Consider the following 20,528-nt stretch of genomic DNA (forward strand, 5'->3'; position numbering starts at 1 on the left):
AATTCTGAAGACAAAAAGAGAAACAACTGAATGATTAAAAAAAAGAGAGAGAGTTTTCCAGGGAGATGGATACAAATGCATAGAAAACTCACCAACCAACTTAAAATTTTAAAAGATATTCACAGAAAAACCAAGGGCAGATAAAAGGAAAAGATGGGTATAAGAGCATGGTACAGTAAATTAATCAATAAGAATTTATTACATACCTACTCTGCATAGGGCACTATGCTAGACAATAGAGACAGATAAAAATGGAACAATCCCTGTCCTCAAGGATTACATTCCATTGAGGAAGACAATGACATGTAGATAAATGAGTACATACAAAACAAATAGAAGGTAAATTTTTGCAGGGGAGAGCACCAACAGATGGGGAAATCAGGAAAAGCTTTACTCAGAAGATGTCCCTTGAGCAACAATTCTATAAAAATGGCATTATGAGTGCTAAAGCCAGAATAAGTTGAGGCTGATGAGGGAGATTAAGGATAACAAGGTTATTAAAGCTGTCCTGTGGGCATGTAAGAGGCTCAAAGTAGAAACAGCCTCTTTATTTGAAATGGATGGAATGATAAATGACAAGAGAAAACAGAGCTGCTCAGTTCTTTTGCTTCTGTTTTGTCTGCCATGGGGGATGAATTTTGGAAAAGAAAAGACAAAATAAAATAGCAGAAGTAATTAATATCAATCCAAAGTAAGTAAAGAGTAAGAAAGCACCTGGTTGTCCTCCATGAATTCAAGTCACCTGGACCAGATAAACTACAAACTCAAGTTCTGAAAGAAAAGACAGATGTGAATGTTGACCCACTGTCTTCATGATGCCTATTTAAAACATTATGTACAAGAGAAGACGGACTACAGCAGCTGGCAAAAGGCAACCTGCCCAATTTTTTTTTTAAAGAAATGAGTAAAATCTAAATTATAGGTCAGAATGAATCATTAAAAAGGTTATTAGTAAATAGAAAAGGAAGTAGTGACTACAATGAGTCAGCATGGCTTCATTTCAGATATGTCATGAGAGACTAACATTTTTTGACAGGGTAACTGAACTAGAAGATCAGGGAAATGGTATAAATATAACTTACTGGATTTTACCAAAGTATTTGATAAAGTATTGGGATCTTAGACCTATCCTACTCTGATGTGCTTCTGGAGAGCATGACATTACTTCAAAGGCCTTGTTCTACTTAGTCCTGCAGAATTAGAAAAATGAATATGTTGCAGAAACATATATTTTTGGCTCAGAACCAAAGGGAAACCTTCTAATAATTAAAGCTGTCAAAGTCTTAAACATGATGTACTCAAAGTGTTTTAAGTAGAGGCTGCGGATTATCCCTTTTCACAGACACTGTAGACAAGATTCTTGATGATCTCAGATTCTTCCAACTTAACAATTATTTTTTTTCTCACATTTTAAAACATAATATAGTGTTATATTTAAAACACTCACCATATTTCGTTCAAGATCCCCGCCATCCGCCAAAACCGTTTCCATGCTGTATGAGGATGTGCTGTGCTTCTCTTTCAATTAAAACTTGTTCATTATGCAAATCGGAGAATCCTGGAAGCACTGACAAAGAAAAAGATTCATCAGTAGCAGTAAGAAAAGAAACCAAATGGAACATCACAATGGAACAGGAACATCATTATAGTTTGAACAAAAGTTTGCAAAGCACCTAATATTTATTAAGTCTCAGAAGTGTAAGATACTGAATTAAAAACTAAGTAGGTACAAAAAAAGTATGAGATACAATCCATGCCTTGAAGAAGCTGATAATGCGGCTGTGGAGATAAATACAAAATATTATGTAAGTAATATATGGTATGTAGATTTTAAAACTGCTACAGTATGGAGAAAACAATTCTTTTGGAGTGGTTCAGAAGGTTTCTTGATAGCCTTTATGCTGGGTGCAACACTGGAGAAGATTTATAGAAAGTTACAAATAAGTCACAGAGCACAAGAAAGCATAGATTACAACTCTGGAGAGACTACTGTCACTGATCCACTTAAGTTTAAGAACATTGGCAATTTACAGCAGATTATTACACATATACAGTACTTTTTATTTTCATTCTCAATGCCACTGTCATGATGAGATCCATAAGGCCAGGATAAAAAATGATAAAAAAAAATGATAAAAAGAAAAATGATAAAATGATAGTTCCCAATTAGTGTGAATTTAAAGTATCCCATGAAGTGGTTGCATTATTCAAATTCAAGCTATTCAAATTTATAGCTATATTGTAAAATATGATAATTGGTTCTAGCCCAATGGAAGAATACAACGAAAATTTTTAAAATAAGTTTCTTACCTGTTTATGAATGTAATATAACAGCAAAGGATAAGAAAAGTCTATTTCTGAGTCAAGTTTATTGCAAAGTAATAGATAAGGTACAGGAAGCAAAATTTAAAATTCCTGAATATCCTATCTAAATATAAGCCTACACTGACAATATAATGAAAGTATCACTAACATTTAAAATATTTTAGCAGGATAGTCTTCTCTTTCTATAAATCTTCATACATATCCTGGTGGGTATAGAAGCTTTATCCATCTTTCAGCAAATCTGTATGTTCACATTCTATGCAATGAAAGAAATATAGCTGGATGACCCAGAGCATTACCTAACATAAGTAATGCTTTAAACTAAGCTTTGGTTGTCCTTGCAATATTTTTCAACAGCTAGGCTAAAATAACCTGAAAACCAGTCTTTCAAAATAGTTTTTGTCACCGATGCATTTTCTGACCATCAAAGAACTGGAAATGATTAAAGGTTATATAGCTTCTCAGAGCATTAAGTCCAATAAGCATTGGTTTTAATTTAAAATCCTCTACTTGGGGCAGCTAGGTGGCACAGTGGATAGAGCACTGGCCTTGGATTCAGGAGGACCTGAGTTCAAATCCGGCCTCAGACACATAACACTTACTAGCTGTGTGACCCTGGGCAAGTCACTTAACTCCCTTGCCTAGCCAAAAAAAAATAAAAGAAAAAGAAAAAGAAATGCTTTACAAAAATAAATAAATAATTGAAATGAAATCCTCTACTGCATTATTGTTGTTCAGTCATGTCTGAGTCTTCATGACCTTGTGGATCACATCACATTAATCCTGTCCACAAGGTTTTCTTGGAAAACATGCTCGAGTGCTTTGCCATTTCCTTCTCCAGTGAATTAAGGCAAACAAAAGCTAAGTGACTTGTCCAGGGTCACACAGCTTGTAACTGTCTGAGGCCAAATTTGAACTCAGGTCTCTTTCTGACTCTAGGCCCAAAGCTCAATCCACTGAGCAACCTACCTGCCTCTTCTATGTTACCTTTTAATAAAAGTGTTAGGTGATCTTTAGACACCTTGAATTTGGGTTGAATTTTTTCCTTTCTTAGATAAAATATAAGTTTTAGAAGGCATCACTTTCCAGAATAAGTCTATTTAATCCACATTAAAAATTCACTGTTCAGTATATCTATCTTCTTTGGGTTTTTTTGTTGTTTTTTAAAAATTTTTTATTCATTTATTTTGATTTATCAATAATCACTTCCATATGCTTATGAGTTTAAAATTTTTCTCCCCCTTCCTCCCCACCACCCTCCCCAAGACAGTGCACAATCTGATATACGCTATACACTTACACTCCTATTAAACATATTTTCACATTAGTGATGTTGTAAGTGAAAATTAAAACCAATAGGAGGAACTATCAGAAAGAAGAAACAAAACTCAACAGAGGAGAAAAAAAATAGCAATTCAACTTCCACAATTCTTTCTTTGGATGTGGATAGCATTTTCCATCATGAGGCCTCTGGAGATGTCTTACATCCATGTATTGCTGGGAAGGGTTAAGTATATCAATACTGGTCTTCACACAACGTGGCTGTTATTGTATACAATGTTCTCTTGGTTATATATATATCTTCTTTGATTATTTTCTGGAAAACCTAAGGATATTTAGCTGCTACTTCCTCATCCACACTGGTCATCTTTCCCATAATTTTAATATTATGCAATAGAAATCTATTTTTAAAGCCACAAAACCAGTCAACATTTGCAGTAAAAGCTTCTTCACTATCCACTTCAACACCATTTTCTTTTATTGCCTTAAATAAACATGAAGCTTTTGTGTGAATGGCCAATCTACTAACAGGAATGCAAAATATAGATATCTGTCGTACTTATATAAAAACAGGTTGTGATTTATAAACCTCAAAAACCTCTTCTATAGACATATGAAATACATAACATGATGAAGTTAAAAGCAAAAATTCCAGGTTACACTAATCATCAGAAAGGACTTTAAACACAACTCCGGAAGACAGTAAAATTACAATCATCTTCATTTTACAGATGAGGAGATAGGACACCAAGAGCTTTCAGTCATCGTTAGATAAACGGGATGAATAGATAAAGCATTTATTAGATACTCACTGTACACCAGGCATTGTGCTAAGAGCTGAGGATTCAAACACAAACAAGAAAGACAGTCCCTACCCTCAAAGAGTTTATAGTCAAAGGGGGAAAGAAAGCAGCATGATGTTGCAATGGACCACAAATGTAATGGAGGCTTGAAGCAGGCACAGTTATAGGGGAGAACAGTTCACACTGTGGTAGAGAGCTCATTCCTGGTACAGTTTTTACTTTACAGCGGAGACTTTGAACCACTACCTAACTCAAAAGTGAAATATCTCAGTCTTGGGGGCTTGTGAAGGAGTAGACGGTGTAGTGGCTAAAACAATGGGGGTAGGGGGCAAGAGAACATGATACAGATTACCAGAAATACAATATAATCATATCATCATGGATTTCAAGTTGGAAAGGTCATAACAAGTCATCAGCTTCAACCTCTCGATTTTGCAAATGCAGAACCTTGGAGCCAGAGGGGTTAGTTAAATAGCTGTGTGAGTTCACATAGGTATTCGCTCTGAGATGACATGGTCAGTACTTTTTCCAGTGTGCCACAACATATGTCAAAAAATTTAAAGAAGGAATAATGCTTTCAGACCTTGAAACAATATTATCTTGGGCAGAATCATCTAAATTATTTGGGAATGTTTAAACAACAGAAAAGTCAGTAAGAGGAACAAACTAGAAAAGCAAGAATCAGAAACAGTACAATTCAATGAAAACCAGTGTTTGATAAGTCCATAGACATGAATTACTTGGGGAGAAATTCCCTATATGACAAGTCTTAAAAAGCTGTCTGGCGAAAATTACTTTAGACTAATATCTCACATAGCAAAATAAGTTCAAAACAATGATGCTGATGACAATGATTAGTATTCATATAGCACCTATCATGTGTCAGGCATTATAAGTAAATATTTTATAAATACTATCTTATTTGATCCTCACACCTGGATGCTTTTATTATCCCCATTTAACAGTGGAGGAAACTGAGGCAAACAAATGAACTGACTTGCCCAGGGTCACAGTTAACAATTGTCTGAGGCTGATTTTGAACTCAGGTCTTCCTAACTTTGGGCCCAGCTCATTCTATATACCTAGCTACCTAACGAATACAATAATGTACATAAAATGGATACTTGATCTAAATATTTTTAATCACATCATTTAAAATCATATGAGAACAACATCAGCCACTTTAAAGAACTAATGGAAGAATTTTTAACCAAACAAGATTAGAGCCCATCACAAAAGTCAAAATAAGAAATTCTGATTATATAAAACAAGAGAAGTTATACAAAAATAAAGCAACTTTGTTGCATTCTAAAATAACACATGGAATTGTTCTTTGTTTTGTTTTTAACGAAAAAATTGGGTTTTAAAAAAAAGAACAAAGATAGCCGTTCAAAGGGCAGTGTGTTAGTGTGAAGAAAAAAAAACAATTTCTGCCCACAAAATCTAACTCCAGATTCTAGAATCTTGCTTCCTGTGACAGTCCACAAATAATTCAACCCTTCAAAGCCTCAATTTACTCATGTGTGAAATCTAATTACCAGTATCAAAAAACGTAAAAGGAAAATTCACCCCTCAAAAAAAATGATTAGAAATTCTTGTGCCCAACTATATGCAAAGAAAACTGACAACATAAATGAAATGGATGAATAATTCAAAAAAATTAAGACCAAACAAAAGAGAACATAAATAATGGAATCTCAGAAAAACAAATTACAATTGACTCCCAAAGAAAAAAAATGCTGAGCCAAATCGATTTACAAGTAAATTCTATAAACATTCAGATAAGAAATGCAGGGATCCTACTAAATGCTTCTGATACAAATATGGTCTTGATACCTAAAAGGAGACACAATATAGAGAGAGGGAGCTATCAACCACTACCTCTACTGAAGTCAACAACCACCATTCATTATGTGCCAGTCACCACTCTAAGTTTAGGGGATACAAAGAAAGAGACAAACATAGTCAGGAAGTTCACATTCCCTACAAGGAGAGGAGAAGGTGGCTCAGGACAGAAGCCTATGGGACGCCTATAGTTAAAGGATGAGCACCCAGCAAAGGACACTTCAAAGGAGCAGTGTGATGAACAGCAAGAGAACTAGGCGAGAGTGGTGTTCCAAAAGCCTACAAAGAAGAGGGGGAACAAAAGTGTCAAAGGCTGCGGAGAGATTAAGAATGAGGAATAAGAAAGGGCCAAAGGACTTGGCAATTAAGAAACCAGTGATAATTTTGGAAAGAGTAGTTTCAGTGGAATAATAAGCTCAGATGCTAGACTGTAAAGGGTCAAGAAAAGTGCTATACAGAAAAAATTGGAGGTAACCTCAGACGGAACTAACATTGAAAGGGACCTTCTTGATAAAGGTAAGATTCTAGAGGACACCTGAAGGAAGCCAGAAAAGGCAGTAGGGCAGACAAGGAAAAGAAGCATTAGTGGCACTGGGCAAGCCTATGAAAAACATAGTTCCAGAAGACATATCAAACAGAAAGAACAAGGAAGTGTCAATAATGAACATTCATGTAAAAATTTTAAATAAAATATTAGCAAAAAATTAGCAACATATCAAAAACACTATATGCTATGACCAGGATGGATTTATACTAAGAAGTTCAACATCAGGAATACTAATATAAACATAACAGACCATATTAAGAAGAATAAGAACAAAAAATATATTATTAAAAGGCTCCTGACAAAATACAACACTTTTCTGTTAAAAAAAATAGCAGAAAATGGGAATGAATTGATCTTATCTTAAAATGGTAAGTAGCATCTCTCTAAAACCAAAAATGAGCATAATATGTACTGGGTATGAACTGGAGGCATTCACAGCAGTATCACAGGAAAAGCAAGAATGTCTATTATCACCATTATCATTTGATATAGTCCTAGAAATGTTGGCTAAAGCAACAAGGTAAAAGAAAAAATTGAGAGAATCAGCATAGGCAAAGAGGAAACAGAATTACTACCTTTTGCAGAAGATAGGTGGTTTACTTAGAGAACCCCAGAGTTACCTAAAATTAAGAGAAGTCTAATTAATTTCAGCAAAGTTGCAGGATATAAAATCAGTTGTTATGTAGTGGTTTTTCAATCATGTCTGACTCTTCATGACCCCATTTAGGGTTTTCTTAGCAAAGATGCTACAGTAGTTTGCCATTTCCTCTTCTAGCTTATTTTACAGATGAGGAAACTGAGACAAACACGGTTAAATGCCTTGTTCAGGGTCACCCAGCTAGAAAGTATCTGAGGCCAGATTTGAACTCAGGAAGAAGAGACTTCTTAACTCCAGGCCAGGCACTTTAACCACTGAGCCACCTAGCTAGCTACCTTGATGTAAAATAAATCCACATATATCATGACATTTTTAATATTACCCAAAAAAACCTAGCGGGAGAGGACAGAAAGAAAAATTGCATTTAAAATAATTACAAAAAAAGATGACAATGCTGTCTAATAATTACCCAAAAAAAGATGACAATACTGTCTAATTATTTTGCTTATTCAATGCCATACCAATCAAACTATCAGAAGATTACTTTATAGAGGGGGAGGGGAGGCAAAGGAGAAAAAAAAAAGGAAAAGAAAGGGAAACCAGAAAAAATTACCGACAAGCAGAACAACTCTGAAAGTTATTATATACTCAAAAAACAAAAGCAAGCTCTACATTATAGAGACTCACAGTTTCTTGAACAAGCCTCTCCTGCTATACAAGTCTACGGAAATGATCACTTTATTTGGTGTTTGTTAAGTTCAGAATTTTAAAAATACAAGAAAAATAAAATAAAAAGTAGGTGTGTTGTTGGACCAGACGACCTCTAAGGCACCTTCCAAGTTAATTTAAAGTTGAGCTTTTAAAGTATAAGCCTTTGGTCTATGTAACTAAAGACTAAGAGAAATTTAAATTTACATTGAAACAATAACAAATAATTCAGTATTTTTTGTGGAAGGGATAACATAGCATGAAATTGCCTGAGCAGCAAGAGGAAAGAAAAGCTACAGAAGGAAACTTGAGTTGAACTCACCTAGCCCAGGTGTGAGCAGAGAACAGAGAACAACTTCTAACAAGTATAAAGTACTATGACAGAGGCAGACAGAAGAAATGTACATGAAATGATGAGAAGCAGAATGACAAATGTTGGTCTTCCCTAAGAATGGTTAAAAAAAAACTGAACAAATCATAAGTATCTAAAACACAAAACATCCAGAAAAGCTCTATCTTCCTAACCATGCAGTTTCACAATCTCATTATCATCTTCAACTCTCATTTACATCAGCTGCCAAGTCTTGTCTAAGTGGATCTCCACACCCCTCACAACCATCCTGTTACCTTAAGTCGCACGGCTACCACCCCACTTTTAGCCCCATCACCTCTCACTTGGCATACCGTCACTCACAATCATCAAACTGATCTCTCCCCATTCCAGCCATCCTGCATACAGCTAGTAAACTGATTTTCCTAAAGTATACATCTAATCAGGTCACTCCTCAATAAATTCCAATGGCTTTCCTTATTATTAACCTCTAGGATCAAAAACCAAAAATAAACTCCTTCATTCACTTAAATCCCCTCACAACCTGACTCTAACTTCCCTATCCAACGTTATCAAGTATTAGTCCCCCTCCTACATGATATGGTCCAGCCAAACTGTCATTCTCACTATTCAGACAGGACACCCTGACTCCCATATTTGCAAGACCTATCCCTTATGCACTCCCTCTTCACTTGTGCTTTTTATAATTCCTCCCTCTAAAAGAAGCATTTCCTGATGCTCCCAAGGACTAGTGTCCTCCACATCCAAAGTTTACCTAGTATTTTTCTTGTACATATTTTGTAAGTATTCTCTTATGCATATGTTGTCAGTCCAAGAGAATTAAGGTCCTTGAAGATGAGGCTGTTTTCACTTGTATCACAGTATTCCCAGTGCTCAAGAATAAACTGGGAAAGCATGGGTAAGCTTACCTTTCAGATCTATGGAAAAGGGAAGGATTTATGACCAATCAAGAGAGAGAGAACATTATGAAATACAAAATGGATAATTTTGATTTCATTAAATTGAAAGGTTTTTGCACAAACAAAGCCAATGCATCCAAGATCAGGAGGTAAGCAGAAAACTAGGAAAGAATTTTTACAACCAATGTCTCTGATAAAGGCCTCATTTCTAAAACATATAGAGAACTGAGTCAAATTTACAAGAATACAAGTCATTCTCCAACTGATATATGGTCAAAGGATATGAACTGGCAGTTTTCAGAGGAAGAAAATAAAGCTATTTATAGTCATGAAAAAATGTTCTAAATCACTACTGATTAGAGAAATGCAAATTAAAATGACTCAGGTACCACATCACACCTATCAGATTGGCTAACATGACAAAATAGGACAATGATAAATGAAGATGTGGGAAAACTGGAACACTAATGCATTGTTGGTGGAGTTGTGAAATGATCCAACCATTTTGGACAGCAATTTGGAACTATGCCCAAAGGGCTATAAAAATGTGCCTACCCTTTGACCCAGCAATACCACTTACTTCTAGTTCTGTATCCCAAAGAGATCATAAAAACAGGAAAGAACCTACATGTACAAAAATATTTATAGCCGCTCTTTTTGAGGTGACAAAGAATTGGAAATTGAGGGGATGCCCATCAATTAGGGAATGGCTGAACAAGTTGTGGTATATGAATGTAATGGAAAACTACTGTGCTATAAGAAATGATGAACAGGCAGACTTCAAAAAAACCTGGAAAGACTACATAAACTGTTGCAGAGTGAAATGAACAGAACTAAGAAAACATTGTACACAGCAACAGCCACAATGTGCAATGACTGACTATGACAGACTTGGTTCTTCCTAGCAATGCAGGAATCTAAGACAACTTCAAAAGACTCACAATGGAAAGAGAAAGAACTATGGAGTCTGAATGCGAATGGAAGCATACTATTTGCTCTCCTCTTCCTTTGCTGTTTTGTAGCTTCATTCTCATGCTTTCTCCCTTTAGTTCTAATTGTTCTTTACATCATGACTAATGCGGAAATTTGCTTAATATGAATGTATAAGTAGAGCCTATATCAGACTGCACACCATCTTGGGAAGGGGGAGGAGGAGAAGGAGGAGAAAATTTAAAATTCAAAATCTTACAGAAGTTAATGTTAAAAACTAAAAATAAATCAATTAATTATCAAGAAAAAAAGAAAAAATAACATTTTCTGATTCAGCATAAAATCAAGATCTTATGCAAAAAGACAAAATTGGGGGAAAGTATTTAAAAATTTTCGGTGCTGGCCAAAAAGTTCAGTGAAATAGATTCAGCAAAATCTGGACTCTGTATTTTGAAAATTAAAAAATAGGTTTCTTTTATTTTTTTCAATTAAATTGTGTTGAAAGGAGACAAACTATATTTTGTCTTCATCAAGAAATAAATAATAGTTTCTATGATCTAGAGCTGGAAGGATCCAAAGCAATCTAATGCCTTCATTTTACACCTAAGGAAACTGAGGTGTGGTTCTGTTTTGGAATCAGAGGCTGTGGTTTCAATTCACAGTTCTTCTATTTACTGCCTATGAGCAAGTCACTTCTCCAAGGACCTCAGTTTCCTCACTTATAAAATGAAGGGGATGGGATAAATGACCTTCAAGGTTGCTTCCAGTTCTAAATCTATGATGATAATTCTGCGATGAAGATTAGAAAAGTAAAGCTCCTTTTCCTTATTTAAGTAACCCCCTGGCTGAGTCCTCTTACTAGGAAATGAGCAATCTCATAGAGTGAAATGAGCAAGGAACTTCAGAATTATATTTTAAAAGTATAAAAAATTTAAATCTCTAGAAGTTTTGAGGGGGAAAAATACTAGTATTGGAAATTTTAAAAGATTACTCTCAACAACTGATCTAGTAACAACACCTACACATCTGAACAATCGTCAAATTTAAGTAAACTATAGCCTATTTTCCTTAACCATCAAAAATTCGACTGATATTACTACATATTTTATATCATAAGATGCCTAAGAATTAAATATTTGAATTGAATTATTCAGTTACATGAGATGCAAAGTACATCAGACTAGAGAACAGTTTCATTATAAAGGATCATTTTCCAAGATTAGATATGATTTCAATTGTTGAACTACACACCTGCCTAAACATATCACATGCCTATTAATTTTGCAACTAAAAAAAATCTACCAATGTTAAAACTGAAACACAAACTGTCCCCTCAATTTTATTTTTTCTTAGCTATTTAAAAACTTGATATATTTTCCAACTTTCAAAGACATAAGAACTTTGATCAACAACAAAATGACCAACCTAATTCCAAAGACCCCATGCCACCCACCTCCTGAAAGGGATGTGATAGATTCATGTGTGTGCACGCATGCATCACGCGCAAGCCATCAGCCAAGCCCATGGGAATGACCAATGCAAGCATCTGTTTGCCTTAACTACGAAGATTTATTACAAACGTTTTGTTTGGTTTTGGAGGAGAGAGTTTCAGGGTGGTGAGAGAGAAAGTAAGAGTTTTTTATTGAATCAAAGTAATATTAAAGGTAAAAAAAACTTAACATATCCTCCAATGAAAATAAAAATAAACTGAAATATCTTTGTACTACTAATATGTCTATAAAAGCAGAATCTTATTATAGAAGTTTTATTCCTCAAGTAACCAAAGGATCTTGCTATAAAGGCAGCTCAGCTACCAAGGCGTTTATAGCATACGCCCTGAGATAAGAGTTACAGTGACACTCCACATCAATGTATCTATCTCCTGGGTGACAGAGGTCTTACCTGAGGAATTAACCTTACAGCAAGTACTGAGGCCTCATTCTTTTCGCTTTTGTGAACTGGGTTAAGTTTTTATATCTTTCCGATCACTTTACTGCTAATTCTGAGATATTTGGGAGGTGAGTACCATAAGATTGAGTATGTTAGAATATACAGGTGAAAAGACCGACTTCCCTTGATAGATGGATTATGCCTACAAGCTCTTATTCCAATCAGAAAGAGAAGTCCTAAAGCCCCCTTTGCCTGTCTGACCATTTCAAATATGAAAAGCCTTAGGCTCTGAAAAGCATCTTAATAAATGAAAGCCCAACCTGAAACCTGTTTATTTTAAATAAAGTAACTGGAGCTATAATTATGCAAAGTATATGTAAACAAAGCTGAGAACTTAGAAATAATATTTTTCCTTTACAAATCTGAGATGTTATGGCTTGTGACAATCAATACTGACAACAAATGTGTCCTATATATATAGATATAGATATAGATATAGATATAGATATAGATATGGTTTCGAGATGTCTAATTTGAAGGGAAAATGAAAAAGGAATAGACAGAAGATTCTGAAGGAAGAACTGACAAAACTTAACAACAGAGTTGGCCTACTTGGCTAATGGTATGTCTTCTCTGTTCCTCCTCCCATCCTGCCTCTCCAACCATGGAAAATGGCAGAAGGTTAACATCACATATTGATAATTTCATATTAATATTGTGTTTTAAGATTTACAAAGACCTTCTCACATAACAATCTAGGAAAGTAGGTCAGAAAAGTATTATCTCAATTTCACAGATTGGGAAGGTGAATGAGAAAGGTGAATTAGCTTTTCCTGGATCATATAACTGGAGTCAAGGCTGAGAATCAAACTCAAGTCTTCTCACTGCAAAAGTGGTTTTCTTCCCACTACACTAGTTTCCCCATATATATACAGATCAGGTGTAGACTTTATTTGCTAGGACAAAACCCAACAAAATGCTTGTTTCCTTTATCAAAAACAGGCTTTATTTTATCTGTCTGCCTCTAAGCCAGAGTTTTAGCTTGCAGAATTCCAAATTTTTGTAATATGCTTAAATTGACTCTACTCCAAATCCCTGAAAGTTTTAGATTGGATCTCGATACTAAGTATTTTCTTTTAAGGGACCTGGAAATAAAGATGATATTTGTCTTAAATAGCCCAGGCCTTGATATTCTCCCCTCAAACAAAAGAACCTCATCATCTCCCCAATATGGCTCACCTCTCCACTCAGAAGCCCTACAAGACAGTTATAAGAGTTTTTGTTTATTGAAACCAAAAGTGGCTTAATATCAAGGTCTCTGATGCTGGTGCCAAGAATCTGTTCACCTAATTGCTTGTTCTTGGGGCTTTGCTACCTCTTGACTGCCTGCCTGACCTTAACTATCTTCCTTAACTGTGTCCTTTGGTACCCTAAGTCCTGGTTCAGACTCACTGCCTTAATCACAGACTTCCTCCAGAGATATAGATAGTTCCCTAATCAATTCTCAACCTGCTTCTGCTTTCCCAATAGTCTGCCTTGTCATTCCTAATCCTAGATTTTCACATCTGTGACCCTCTGTCATAAATGGTTAAAACACAGACACAATATTATAAAGTAAATTTTTCAAAGATTCAAAATATAAGGGTTTTTTAAATAAAGTATAAAATGTCTTCTCCCCAAGGTCAACCTCCAAAGCACTGGATAAGTCTTCTGCAGTAATATTTCTTACCATATATTTCTTAATAGGCAACTTCAGCTAGCGATGATTAATCTTTTTATATCGATTGTAATTATATTTATAGTTATAGGATTCAATCTGTATTAGAAGGAAGCAGGAAATTCTGCTATTTCCACAAATCTGGTGATGTAATTGTTTCCATCTTACTTGGCGCATAATTTTTAGAAGAAACTTTATGGTTCTTCTACATAAAAAGAACAGCCAGTATTTTCAGGTAACCATTCTGAATGACACTCCAGTTTAGCTCTTCAGAGACTACATAGTGTTTCATGATTCACAGAAATACATCACCAGAAATAGTGTTAAACAGATGAGGCTTTGTTTCAGGAAACTGCTTTTCCCAAAGGCAATCTAGTCCATTCTTCTCAATATGGATTCTGAGCTCAGCTCATTTTCCATTTACTATCTAAGCTATAGTGTTTGCCCTCCAGCCTATACCAAGAAACAAACTCTATAAAGTCCTTATAACTGCATCTTTGTGCAGAAAACAGGCATTCTTCATCTTCTTGGTTTTTCCTGCCAAATTCTTGACAATAACTATGAATTTCAGGAGGTCCTACAATAATCTGGAGTTAAATGCAATCAGCACAACGAATCTGCATACAGGAGCAGCTAGAGAATCTCACCTTTCATAGGTATATTCAACTAGAATTCTAACACTGGTGAGAAAAAATAAGAAAGGAGAAGTCAGATATACTAGACAAAGAAGGTCCTGTGGCATAAGGAGGAGCATGACTCAGACCAGCACTCTGTTACTTTCAATCAAATGTCAGGATGAAAAGAGGCATTAGATACTTGACAAAAGAAGATTTAGCAAACCGTGGCACAGAAAAAATATTCAACAATGATAGCCTGCACTTAGCTTGGGGTAGACATCAAAGCAAGAGACGGTGTGACAGTTCACGGGGGGGGGGGGGGTCACGGGATGTCCACCAAGTAAAAAGGGCCTGACCACACATGGGAGAGCCTTTTTTTATACTCTTAGGTAATAAGAAAATCATCAATATGGCCAGAGGCCAGTAGGAAGTGGCTTGAAGGAATATGCAGATTAAAAGCCTGTTTGCTCCCTCCATCAAGTTCCAGTGATAATGTTAGGGAAAAATAAGTCTAATCAAAGTTGAAGGGAGGGAAAGGAATCCTGGTAGATACTGGTCCTATTACACATGGTCAAAACAATACAATTTTGAAGGAGTTGAGGGACAAAGAGGATATCAATAACTCTCCTTCTACATTAAGTTTTTTAGAAAATAATTTATACATGTATTGAAAGCATCCTTGATGAGCATACCAGAAGGGTGACTTTTTTCCAACAAATTAGTCCACATTTTTACCATCACATAACTGATTGAAAAAGTAAATCTGTAAGATTCGCAATCTATTCACTGTTTATTTCAAAAAGCAAAACACTATATTCAAAAAAGTAGAGGTAACAATTCTGATTTCAATCAAGGCAACAGCAAAAATAAAATCTGATTAAAATTTAAAAAGCTAAAAAGGAAAATTACATTGTGCTGAATCTCACCACAGGCAATGAATTACAATCAACACACTGAATCACTGAAAGGCATAGCATCTAAATACTTAAAGGAAAATTTAATAAGTAGTAGACAGAAACAGAGAGGTAAAAAATAGTAGTAGAAGACCTCAATCTAACCCTTTCAGATCTAAACAAATTTTTTTTAAAAGTTAAGGGGCTGAAAAGGATTTCAAAAACTTAAATATGACAGACCACTTGAAATTATTAGGTGGCAAAAAAAGCAGCATACATTTTTCTCAGCTGTGCATGGCACCTTGAAAAAAAAGTGACTGTGTATTATGGCATAAAGCCTCACAAACAAATGCAAATATGGAGAAATAATAAATACATCATTTACTGATCAGAATGCAATAAAATTATATAAAGGGCTATCAAAGAAAGGATTAAAAATTAACTGGAGACTAAATAATTTAATTCTAAAGAATTAATGGATCAAAGAACAAATTATAGAAACAATACACAATTCCATTAAAGATAATGACAGTGAAACAATATACTAAAATTTATGAAAAGCAATCCTTTGGGGAAAATGTGTATGTCTAAATACTTTTATCAACAAAAGAGAAGGAATGGATCGATGAATTGGTCACGCAACTAAATAAACTATCAGACCAACAAATTTAAATAGCTCAATTACACACTAAAAGAGAAATTCTGAAAAATTAAAGAAATTAACAAAACCAAAAGTAAACATTTCATTGAATTAATGAACAACAGTGGAAGTTGGATTTTTTTTTACATAAACCAGTACTTAATGATTTTTTTTTTCAAAAGAAAAAAACCAGGGGCAGCTACGTGGCGAAGTAGATAGAGCTCCAACCTTGGAGTCAGGAGGACCTAAGTTCAAATCTAGCCTCAGACACTTGACATTTACTAGCTGTGTGACTCTGGGCAAATCACTTACTCCTGATTGCCTCACCAAAAAAAAACAAAGACAGGACAAAGAGAGAAAGAGAGAGAGAGAGAGAGAGAGAGAGAGAGAGAGAGAGAGAGAGAGAGAGAGAGAGAGAGAGAAGAAAAAACCAAATTACCAGCATCAAAAACAGAAAAGGTAAATTAACAACAAATGAAGAATAAAAGAAAGCACAAGAAGATGTACTGCCAAACTGTGCGTCAACAAAACAATGTAAATGAAAAGGAAGAAAATTATAAAAACAAAATGCTAAAATTAACAGAATAAGAAATATACAACACAAATAATCTCAGAAAAAGAGAAACGAAATGAGGCATAAATTAATTCCAAAAGGGCAGAAAAAAAATTAATTCTACCAAAGAGTCAAAGAACAATCAATTCCAACAATACACAAACTTCACAAAAATATGAAAAGGAATCTTAACCAAATTCCTTCTATGAAACAAATATAATGTTGATACCAGAAAGAGGCAAAAGAAAGAATACTACAGATCAAAATCCCAAACTATTAATCCAAAAATTTTAAAGAATCTATTAGAAAAGAAGCAAAAGCAACACATAAAAAAAGTTTACATACTATATAACCAGGTGGTCTCATACCATGAATGCAGGGTTGGTGAAAATAATATATGATTTTAATAACAAAAAAAAATTATATAACACCAAAGTACAACACCTGTTTCTGTTTTTAAAAAACTTTAATAAAAAACTAGAAAACAGGAATAAAATAGGTAATTTTATTTTATGGTATGGTAAGTAGTATCTATCAAAAACTAAAAATAAGCAATATGTGTACATTATATGTGTAAAGACAAACAACTTCTTAAGACTTAAGAATTCTGATCAATGCAATGATCAGCCAAGATTCTAGAGGAACAATGATGAAACATCACATCTTCTGAGAGAAAGGAGATAAACTCAAGATGAGTACAGCATGAAACGTACCTTTCTTGAATATAGCCAGGGTAGCCATTTGTTTTGTTTGACTATGAATATTTGTGTCAAATGGGATAAGGAAAGGGCAAAGAGAAAAAATAAAGTAGAAATAAAAATTACATTTAAAAGTCATATAAAATTGTCTTTTTTATAAACACTTTCTGTACTTCAGAGATAAATATAATCATAGAACATACCAGTCAAAAGGACCTTAAAGATTATCTAATACAAGCAAAACCTCTCATTTTGTAGACAAGGAAACTAAGAACCAGAGAGTTACATAAACTAACTTGCCCTACATTAGAGCGAGCTAGTGGCCAAGTCAGTTCTTAAAGCCAACAGCTGATTCTTAGCTCATTCCTTTGACTAATGTACTTCTTTATTAGTTCCTTGAGATATATATGTTACAGTCTCCAGCACCAAACACGGTGCGCCTTATTTTAAATAGGCACTACTTAAACCTATGCCAGGAAATGAAAATTTAAATCACATTTGCTTTCTTCAAATTAAAAAATCCTCAGTTCTTTTTGAAGCTATTTATCTTAGCATGTCACTATTACAGAAACTTTCCACTAACATTACAGTTGTTCAATCTAAAACACTTAAGCTAAATATTCAGTAGCCTTGTGAATAAATTGTCCCTTATTCTTACGCTATCGATAAATATCTGAAGCAACATCTTTGATATCTTTCTAGGGCTATAATCTATAAATTAAGGTAAACTGATTTTAAGGTACCAAAAAATAAGATGATTCCTGAAATGCACTGGAAAAGCTGTCAATGTACTCTAAACACAAAATTCTAAAAAATACATTGTCCAATACTTACCACACTGAAATTTATTAAGTTCATAATTTTTAGTTTCTTACATGAAACCAGACAGTGATTTTGTTCATGATAGAAGACCAAAAAATCTGAAACTACTATGTCAATTTGCAGTATTTGCACAAAAGTTAATGATAAACTCATTTAGCTTAACATTTCCCTAGAAAATTACAGTGTTTTATTCTTTTCCATGATTCTAAAGTTCAAGAAGGAGGAAAAAGGAATATATAAATATAAAAAAATTCTGGAAGTCGAGAGTACCTGAAAACAGAACACTCAGAAAAAACTTTGAGTATGAGTTTCTTTTTTGACTAGAAACATTTTGAGAAAGATTTTAAAGTTATGGCAGAGGGCTTCTGGGTCATGTGACCAATAAGCTAGAGGCCTAGACTCCTCTCTCCATGATTCTCAAACCTGTCCAAAACAGAAATTACCATACAGGCCAAAGATAAAACAACTTCAGATGTCTCCGTGGCCTAGAACACCCAGAACCAAAAAGGTTTAAAAACAAACAAACATGAATTGATTTCTATCCCAAGCAAAACTTGAAAGGGAAAGAAATCACACATAGGAAGGAAGAATCAGGGATGAGGGGAAGAGAGCAGTGAGAATATGGCCACTTTTAAAAGAATAAGCTAAAGTAACTGAAAAGATATTGTACTGTGTTTATAGTGGAAGAGAAAAAAAATCATACTTGAAAAAAATCAATATTAGAGACAAATGGATGAAAACAAAAAACTCATAACTTTAAATGTGAAAGTATCCAGGGATGGGGAACCTACAGCCTTGAGGCCACATGTGGCCTTCTAGGTCGTTGGGTGCAGACTTTTGACTGAGTTCAAGTTTTACAAAACAAATTCTTTCTTTATGGGGATTTGTTCTGTGAAGTTTTGATTCACTCAAAGGGCCGGCCAGACTGGAAGACCTGGTACAGGGCCACGTGTGGCCTCCAGGGGGCAGGTTCCCCACCCCTGGTGAGGGAGGGAAGGAAGGCAGGAAGGCAGGAAGGAAGGAAGGAGAAAAATAGATTGAATAAGAAAACAAACTGCTGCTTACAAGAAACACATTTTAAAAAACAAAGACATATACAAAATAAAACTGAGAAAATGGGGAAAAATTTAGCATGGATCAAGCGAATCCAAAAAAGCACGAGTTGCAATCACGCTGACAGAACAAAAACAAATATTCAAAAAATAAAAAGGATAAACAAGGAAATTATATTATGCTTAGAAGAACCATGGACAAAAAACCACCGTGAGTAATAAATTTATACACTCCATATGCCTTCGTGTCCAAATTCATAAAGGAAACATTGATATAAAGACAAAATTATAAGTGACCAGAGACTTCAATTATCCCTTGAAATTTTGGCTAGGTCTAACAGAAAGATAAACAAAAGAGAAAATATGGAACAAAACAAAAAGCTGGAGAAACTAGAGCTAAAACACTTATGGAGTCTCCTAAATAGTATTAGAAAAAGAATATATGTATTTCTCAGCACCAGCATCACATGCTTTTACAAAAAATTAACCAAGTGTTAGGGCACAGAGTTATTGCCCCCTTCAAAAAAAAGGGAGTAAAATGTCAGAAATAGTAAATACATCTTTTACAAACCTTAAATGTAAAAAAAAAAAGCCACAGTCATTGGTTCAGGGACTATAAACAAAAGACACAGACCTAAAAGGAGACTTAACAATGAAATTATAAATAATAAAGAACAAATCGTGGCAACAACGAACAATTATGCGAAATAAAAATGATAACAGTGAAACAACATAAAATTTCTCAGATGCGGCTAAAGAAATCTTCAGAGGAAAAATGATATCCCTATAAGTGTAATAGAACATTAACAAAATAGAAGAGAATACTGAACTGAATAGTCATTTTAAAAATTAGAAATATCAACAAATAAACCTAAAATAAGCACAAAAGATGTGATAATGATGAGGTGCTTGGGTGCCTGTGTTTGGGTGCTTGTGCTTGGACCCCAATTTCTCCCTAGTCTCAGAAACACTGTCTCTGACAACCACTCCTCAGCCCAAGGACACAGTGCCTAGCAATTACTCATGTGTGGGCCCCAGCAAGACCCTTATCTCTCTTCCTGGTGCAGCTACACAAAGCTGGGTGAGAGAGTGCTGGGCTGGCTCAGGCCCCAGCTCTCAGATCATGTCTCTGGAAGCCTCCCAATTCCTTAGTAAATTCTTGTCTTGTGAGAAAGCTTTCCCTTCTTGCAGGGCATTCTCTCATCAAGACAGACAGAGAGGGGTGCCTTGCCCAGCCCAAGGAGTTTTGTCCTTGGCTGGCCCAAGGATTCTTCCTCCTGCCAGACTCTCAAGATCCATACCTCTGTCATCTCCCTCCCTGTCTGGTATACTCCCTGTACTTTCCCATCCATAGCTCC

The 20,528-nt window shown here is 34.9% G+C and overlaps 1 protein-coding gene across 6 annotated transcripts in view; it reads right to left on the minus strand.

The window, feature by feature from the left end:
* OSBPL8 (oxysterol binding protein like 8) overlaps window positions 1–20,528 on the minus strand; it is a 208,459-nt gene that overhangs the window by 146,160 nt on the left and 41,771 nt on the right. For 5 of the 6 annotated variants that reach the window (XM_078146351.1, XM_078146358.1, XM_020968855.2 and 2 more), the window contains exon 2: window positions 1,448–1,567. In XM_078146351.1, coding sequence (XP_078002477.1) covers window positions 1,448–1,492 — 45 coding nt within the window. In that variant the 5' untranslated portion in view covers window positions 1,493–1,567. Of the gene's footprint in view, window positions 1–1,447; window positions 1,568–18,130; window positions 18,194–20,528 lie in introns of those variants that run through there. The other variant, XM_020968852.2, reaches the window with a different exon arrangement.

Source organism: Phascolarctos cinereus, unplaced genomic scaffold (assembly GCF_003287225.1).
Source record: "Phascolarctos cinereus isolate Bilbo 61053 unplaced genomic scaffold, phaCin_HiC Scaffold_1;HRSCAF=81, whole genome shotgun sequence".
Lineage (NCBI taxonomy): Eukaryota > Metazoa > Chordata > Mammalia > Diprotodontia > Phascolarctidae > Phascolarctos > Phascolarctos cinereus.